General features: G+C 39.3%; 1 protein-coding gene across 3 annotated transcripts in view; it reads right to left on the bottom strand.

Annotated features, from left to right (window-relative positions):
* Window positions 1-244: 244 nt before the first annotated feature.
* LOC116845227 (proton channel OtopLc-like) overlaps window positions 245-8,390 on the bottom strand; it is a 43,774-nt gene continuing 35,628 nt past the window's right edge. For all 3 annotated transcript variants that reach the window (XM_032817663.1, XM_032817664.1, XM_032817665.1), the window contains 3 exons: window positions 7,385-7,550; window positions 7,020-7,305; window positions 245-6,266 (listed from right to left, as the gene is read on the bottom strand). In XM_032817663.1, coding sequence (XP_032673554.1) covers window positions 5,561-6,266; window positions 7,020-7,305; window positions 7,385-7,550 — 1,158 coding nt within the window. In that variant the 3' untranslated portion in view covers window positions 245-5,560. The remainder of the gene's footprint in view (window positions 6,267-7,019; window positions 7,306-7,384; window positions 7,551-8,390) is intronic.

Genomic DNA, 8,390 nt, shown 5'->3' with positions numbered 1-8,390 from the left:
TTAATTCCAATATTTATTGATAGAGAGTCTATTTTCGTTCCAGCGTAAAGCGACTGTATTGTCGCTCCACATTGACGTTCCCGTTGTTTTGAATTAATTATGACAAAAACTATGAACGGACGAAGAAAAAGGAAAAAGAAGAAGAAACATGGGATCTCGGCATGAGTCCTCAGGACTCTCAATAAACGTAACACGTCGCGCGTATATAAATCCTATGTCAGACGTTGTAATAAATATATTATAATAGAACAACATAATAATAAATATATTTGTATTTTGTGTATATATATATGTGTGTGTATATATATAATATATATATACTATAGGAAGAAACATGTCGACACAACTAGCGCTAAACACCGAGAGAACCTGCTTTATTGTATATTCTCCTCCGTTTATTTACAGTCGCCCTGGAGAAACGATATATCTTACAAAAAATCGACTGCACCGACCGGATAACTATAGTTCGCAATGGCGATAATCGATATCGAAGCTTCTAGCACGAGATACGTATTATCTATAAGTGTGCCTATATTTCCGTTAAATTCTCGACTTTCCCTCCTTTCTCTCTGCGTCTTTTTTCTCGCTCCATGTACAAACACATACTCACACACTTTTACACACACACACATACACATACGCACGCACGCACACCCGTACACGATCACACACTGACTCGTTCATCGCTCGCTTCGCTTCGCATTCGTGTGATCTCATCATCACATTTGTCAGTTGAGCATGAAAGAAACTCGAGTAGGTCGCTTCTTCAGTTTCGAGATCGCGCTCGGCTCCGTGATCGACTTTTGATCCCCTTTATCTCTTACCAGAGTTCAGACAGTGCTCTTCTCGACGGATTAAGGCTCAATGATATGATCGGCCATTGTACTGTGTTCCTATTCCGGACGTCTTCTTCCGTCTCGTTGCCTATCGCTCTGCATCCTACATATCCTCTTGAAGATTGCACGAGAGAGTTTGGGACAGATACTCGATACTTGAGTTCGTCGATCGGTTTCTAGCCGTTTCTCCGAGTCTGACTCGAAATAAATTTCTAATGTGACGATACAAATTTAACGCTGACGATAAAAATATCCGTGCGTCTCATAGGTCATGATCTTAACAGCGATACTAATATCACCGTCCCTAATTAATTGCTTTCTACGACGGCAAGTATTTACTTTTCTTGTGCGTACATCTTTTCTTATTAGGTATTAAAGAATTAACGTTCTCTGATTTCGATTACCTCGCAACACTTTGACTGCCACGCTGGATTCAGACAAGGCCCATCAGGCCCAAGCCCTCTCCCAGTTCCCACGGCCGTATATAAAGTATATAGAGTAAAATTATTCGAAATAAACCGTACCAATAAATGCTTGCATCCAGTTCTACTATCCAGTGAATATTTAACTCTTAATCTCTTATATAATTTTGATACTCCAATCTAAAATTGCAAAATATATTATCCTGCAAATTTATCCGAAAACAACTACCTCAAAGACAAATTTAATACATAATAATTATATTATATATTGGATTATTTCCCAGAATATATCATGCAAAGTAAATGTTATCTTGAATACATACAATATCGCTTATAATAAAGAAAATAATTTCGTTTCTAACACAACTAGTATATTAGCAGAAACGTTTTTATCATTTTACATTCGCGATATCCTTATAAATATTTTAAAAAGTCTCTTCTAATGAGTAAAACTCTCACTCGTCTATGAAATTCACTCTTGCGGAAACACACGCGTTATCCTAGATACGAGTGACGTGGTAATCAAAGTGTTCATGTATTTAATATCTACATGGTCTTTCTCTATCGACTTTACATGGACCGACTTTATATGGACAGCATGCTAGATGTTCGAAAATATTAAGTTCGCGAAACAAGTAACGACTTTGAATTTACTGAACAAGAAATCGAGAGAAATAGATCTTTCGCTGTTAGAATATTTCTGCACGGAGGAAAAAATTTGGTTAGATTAACCAAATCTAGTGAATATGAGTGAACCAGAATTCCGATTGAAGTTACCAGAATTCTGTTCGAGTAAACAAGATTCTGGTTAACCAAACAAGATTTCTAGTTAACCAAAAATCTTACTAACTTGAACAGAGTTCTGGTAACTTCTACCAGAATTTCTCTTTCGTTCATATTTTACCAGACATTAGATTAATCCGATCAATTTTCTTTCTGTTGAACTTGTCTGGTTACTGCAACCATTTGTTGACGTCACAGCTGAACGATTTAGGACCTGCGCTAGGAATTGCTTCGCAACTGTAATATTCGATAAGAAGGTTAATTTTGTTTACCACAAAAAATTCGTGAACAATATCATTGTACCAAAATATTGTCTGTTACTATATCGAACGTATTCGTAATCTATTTCTCCCGTCGCAATTTTTGTTCTCATATGAATGGACGCGACGATTGTCGTTTAATCCTAGAACACTGAGTGGATTTGATCAGTTAGATTGTTTATATCAAAATGTTTATTTATTTATTTCAAGATCTAATCTAGAAGGAAAGGAATATGTGTGGATTCCCAGTAAACAAAAAATCATTCATAGAACATTATTACAACGATATTTAACACGTGTAACATTTTCTAATATATAGTTTTTAACGTTGTGCTAACATTATTACAAATAACTTCGACACTTGAATATTTCTAAAACATTTTTGCAATATTCAAAATGATCGTATTATCCACTAATATCTTTAAAATGTTTTTGAAATATTAAACGAAAATGTTCAAGAGATACGCATAAAATTAATATTTCAAGATGCTGATCTAATGTTCTTTGTTTACTGGGTTTCTTTGCCTTATTAAAACTTCAAACTATTCTTTTATGTATCTTTATACTAACTATCAATGTGTGTATCGCGCTCGATGAGAATTTACTCACTCCAGTGTTCCAGGATTAAGCTGCATTTTGTACTACGTGGAAGACGGATATCCGTAAGAACGTTCAAATGCCTTCGATTGCGAGAGCACCAAACAACAAAATTGTATACTTCCGTGTCCCGGAAGTAGAGGGTCAATGCTTATCTTTTCAATTATCAGTGATAGAAATCTCAGAACTTGCAAACATTTCGAAATAAAATACTTTCCTCTAATTGCATCAATTATTGGAAAGAATTTTCCAGTTGAACTGAGCGAATCCTTAGCGATACTGAAACGTTCGCAAATTCTAAGACTACTCTAACTGAAAACCGAGTAAACGGACTCTTCCCCCTTCGAGGACTCGGCGTCGAAGTGGATCAGGATTTGTATTTGGTGTTCCGGCCATTCTCTCGACGTTCGCTTCAGTCTTTCGAGGAGAAAGGAAATTCAACTCTTCTCCCTCGGCCTCTCGCTCAGAAATAGAAAAATGTATCGAACGAAGGTTCATTGTTCCCGTGAAATCGAAGAACTACGCTTCGATCAGATTGGTTCTAAGGAAATCTAATCCTTTCTACTTCTAACGAGTGGACGTTCCGCCACCTACGAGTCGTGCGTTTGGTCGGTTGTGTTCCTTTGTAACCTTTTGGCGTCCCTCCTTCTACTTCGGTCCATTAAATTTTCAGAAAACGTTTAAATATATCCGGACGAGACGAGCCTTTAGAATCTACATAATATTGTATCAACGTTTATCAATGGATCCTATATCGAGAGGTTTAGTCAGTTTAACTATTTAGGGATTTTTCAATAGAGTAGTTTCAACGTAGATTAAGTTCAAGCTCTGTTCCCGTAACAACGTGTTTGATGTACTCGAGCGGAGTTCAAACCCAAATCTATCTTTAAGCCGTTTTTTAAAAATCGACCCTTAGATCTGTTGAAAAATACAGCTGAGTGATTGCATCACCTTCTAGCTACATCTCCGAACAGCTAAGTGATCCGTTTCTCCTATACGATATTGCGGGATTGATAGAAGATAACAGTGGGATAGTTTATCTACCGCAATCGCAACTCTCTAGCACATTCGGATGAACTTTGACTCTCCCCTATATCTCGCGCTGCCACTCTTGCTCTTCTAGGGTCACGGTTCAGGACGAAAGCTGTGGGAAAACGGCGAGTGATAGAGAGATATCGACACATACGTGATATCTATCGTTTATCGATACGAAACCCGGGATTCTTGCGGTTGCGCGTTTCACGGTTGCGGTTCACGAATCTTTTTAATTCGTGCGGGTCCGTTTTCTCTAGCGCGATATAATTGATATAGAGGCCGCTATTTACATATATCGATGGTTGAGTAGAGGATTAGTTACGTGGAAATCGTGAAAAGATGGCCGAGTATACGGAAAAGGAAATGCTGTTAATGGAATTGCCTCGCTTAGGAGATTTGATAGAATTACGTAAGAAAAATTTGTATAACTGAATCGTGTTTTGGATAAAAACTGATAAAATTACACGGAAAAATATTCAGCTAAATATTCAATCGCTTCGTATAATATTTAATTGTTAAAAGTAAGTCATGTATGAAACGAAAGAAATTAATAACTTTTTTATACAGACTGAAATATAAGAAATTGAAATTTCCTAAAGAAATGATAAGTTCAGATGTAAAGTTATATAGATTTTCAATAAAATTTTTATATATTTCTATCAATCTTTATCCTTATTTTTTAAGTTACTCAACAAACGCTAATGGGAATTTCCTTTTGTTTTCCGACTCAATAGCAATATTATTGAAATTAATCATATATTGTTTTAATAACTTGAGCATTAGTTTCAATAATAATATTGCTGTTGAATAAAAAAAATTTACTTCAATTGTAGCGCTATTGGCCGATTCTATAATTTATACAATAGCACTATTTCCGGCATAAAGCTCGAGAGAAAATCGTGCATATGTAATATTGCGGATTTGTAACGAAAGGCTCTTGGGAAATCGACCGCCTCTTCAGTTTCTACCTCTCTCAATCGATCCAAAACACGATCGCGTAATTAATTCTTTTTCAAGCAGCGGATGACTAATCCTGTTTAGGAAGTGACAGTGAACTTTCGCAACGGTGTTACGTAAACTATACGGAATTGTCGACATTTGTGCCAGCCTGGTATCTGTACAAGGTTAACTGGAGACACCGACCTCCGATAAATAACCTTCGAATTAAATAACCTACTGTTTATGTTCGTTTTCATCAGTGCTCTCTCATCGGCTCGTTTTTCTTTTCTCTAACTGACTGTGTTTACTGCGCACATGATATCCAGAGATGTCATTTGAAACTGTATTTGCTCTATGCCGTTAGTCCTTCGAGGTATCCAGGGATCTGACGGAATTTCTTGTAGTAATGACACGCGTATAGACTAGTGGCGTCGCGTGGATCGCGCGGCTGAACGTCCAGAACAGTTTTGTCCACGTGAAAATACCATTGTTCGTCGACCGAACGGATTCCCCCGGGCCGGGACAGTCGGTCGCCCTGCGGTCGAGGCGGCCTCGACGCGCCCGATTTTTTTGATCATATGAAATACGCCGGATCGTTCTCCGCGATGGCGTCGAGTCTCTGCAAGCTCCTGCAGAGCCGTTGCGGGGCACCTGCCGTCTTCCATACGACCTCGCGGGACCCCTTGCGTCACATATAGGTGGGCTTGACCTTGTAGGCCCGTTTCCACACCTCGCACAGGCACACGGTGCTGTGGAATCTGTAGAATATCGCTAACGGCATCGACACATGGGTTATTATAGTCCACGCCCACAGGCCGTAGAAGTGCAGCTGCACCGGGTGCGATTCCGCGCGGGACTTCTCCAACGTGTTGATCGCCCACATGGCCAGATTTGTCACCAAGAGGAACGTCACGATCTCCCGGCCCGGCTTCCGTCGTATCTGCTCGGCGGTGGCGACTGAGCGTCTGGAAGCGTCCAAGATGAAGATGGTCTGACACGTCGTCTGCACGACGCTGGCCAGCGCGGTGACCAATACCAGCACCGTATGCTTTTGCAGGGTGAAGTGGCCGCCTATGATGGTGAACGTGGAGTAAATGAACATGCCGGTCTGCGCGGCCACCAGGAGGATGTTGTCCAGCTCGAGATTTCTGCCGCCGTCGTAGCGCAACTTGCGCATCTGGAACATGCCGATCAACGTCGCCAAGGTGGACATCCCGTAGAGCGTGAGTTCGCAAACGTTCACCTCGGTCACGGCGAGGCTGACCAGCTCGGGTCGCGAGATGAGCACGAAGAAGAGGATTAGTGAGATGATGGTCAGTACAAGTATCAAGATACCCACGAAGAGACCTTTGTGCGCGCGGGCGCAGTCCACGCTGTAATGGTGAGGCGACTTCCTGCGAATCGTCAAATGTTCATCTTTTCAATGTGCCAAACTGTTCGGTTTTGTCGCGAGTTAGGGTCGTATTAATAGTCGTTACTTGAAACTTGACGTCAAATGAGATGCTCAGATTTAAGTTTAGAGTCAGAGTGGAATCGTAACTATGCAAATGTAATGTCATTATATTATGTCAATACATTATGTCATGTTTTTTCAACTGAAGAAACATGACCTGTAATCAAACTGAAGGAACAAAAAATTCAAAGAAACCAAAATAACAAGTTCAATGAGACAAATTTCAAATAAAGACACGGGCGTAAATTCAGGTTTGAGTATCTCACGTAAGACAAGTTTCAAGTAACGTTTATAAAATACAGCCTTCAATCCCTTTTATCCCATATATTTTTAAGAATTGCAAATATGTAGATATTGTTACATATAAAGCAATAAGTTAAACAATGCTGCCATAAAATAAATTTTTGAACTGTAAAACATATGACCCAACGGAATCGGGAAAGGACTAAATCTCGTGAGTGCGCATTTTTTAACAGAATTATATATGATATCAGTTATATTAAAATGTTAAAGAGTGCAAAGAGAGATGTTATCCGTAATTGATTTCGCTGTTTGCGAATGGAATGAGTCGGTAAACTAGACTGTCACTCGCACGTGGACCGTCACCGTTGTTACCGTATCCGTAGGCGTAGTATTGTTATCGCCGCGGTATTGTTTTATCGTGACTGTGGGCGCGCATATTGTCACACCGTACCTGTAGGCGTGTGCATGGTGACGCGAGCCCGGCGGCGTTACGGGCTGCGTAAATCCGGCTTTCGAAATGTTTTTCCACATAACGTATAAAATGGCCGCGCAAATCAGGCTGTACTCTATCGTACACGGGAAAAGAAAGGGGCTGGCGTCTTGCACCAATGATCCCATTATATTTGTCCGTCGGCACTCGAATATGTGATGGGGTCCTTTGAGACCGCGCGGTAGTCGCACGTGTTCACCGTGATGGGAGTGAGTGTGGCCGCCGAGATGAAGTCCACCCTTCGAGCCTGGACGTCGTGAGGAAATGTCAGATGTTTCATCGATTCGATGAAGAAATTCGATAAAGAATCGTTCTCACATACTTACCTAGCCTATGGGAGATTCGGAGAGAATTATTTTCCGGATTGTAGAAGGTGAGGATCTCGTGCTTCGTCTCCTGGACGAGGACGTTCAACCAGACTGACAGATTCGTGCCGATCATGTGCATCAGTCCGAAACGCGCGACAACACGATGGCGATAAACCTTCATTTGCTGGAACGTGACGTTATTTCATTATTGGAATTCAATTTACCGTGTGCGCGCTCGACAGCGTCATAAATTGTATATTTGATATAACATATCAATATATATAGTCGTATATTTGATTGTGTAATATAATCGTGTATATATTCGATGTAACATATTTGCAGCATATCAGATATAAAATAAAAAAATAAGTGAGGAAAGAATTCCTTAAAATTATACGGTCTTGTGCTTCGAGAAGATTTTTTCATTAATGTATTTTCTAAGCTGAGAATTTCATTATGTACGAACTAAAAAGAAGTTTTATTTGACGAAAATTAGATTAATTAAATGTTGGCAGCAGAATAAATGATTGATTCGTCGTGTGAAATACCAAAGGATTCAAGTAGTCACGTCCTACTATTACTTCTAGGGTTGTTCACCCTTCTGTTTCATTAACCCCGTAACCGACACGCTAGTGTTGGCTCGATACTTCCATCAGTGGATTCCATCAAGCAAGACCACTAAGGTTTTCCGATGTAACATGTGAAGCGATACTTAAGGAATCAATAGCAGCTTTATTCCGGTATCATATATTGTTTTTTCAAACCTTTTTATCTCAGAAAGAGAGAAAGTAATGTTGCGTTATACTACTGAAAATTATGATTATATGAAAATTATTATATCTTATTTCTCTTTATAAAGAGCATTTCAATAAAGATAGACAATCTTCCAGGAGTATATAATATCAGGTGAAAATAAACCTATAAATTCATGTAAAATGTTTTTCCACAACACATCCCTGACGTAATATAAAAAAATTTATCAAACACTTTTAACGACCTTAGCTTAATGTAAAAATGATACAAA

The sequence above is a fragment of the Odontomachus brunneus genome, unplaced genomic scaffold (genome assembly GCF_010583005.1).
Source record: "Odontomachus brunneus isolate Ranch 3 - 2012 unplaced genomic scaffold, Obru_v1 Obru_scaffold_050, whole genome shotgun sequence".
In the NCBI taxonomy this organism is placed as follows: domain Eukaryota; kingdom Metazoa; phylum Arthropoda; class Insecta; order Hymenoptera; family Formicidae; genus Odontomachus; species Odontomachus brunneus.
This window is presented reverse-complemented; position numbering and strand designations above follow the sequence as displayed.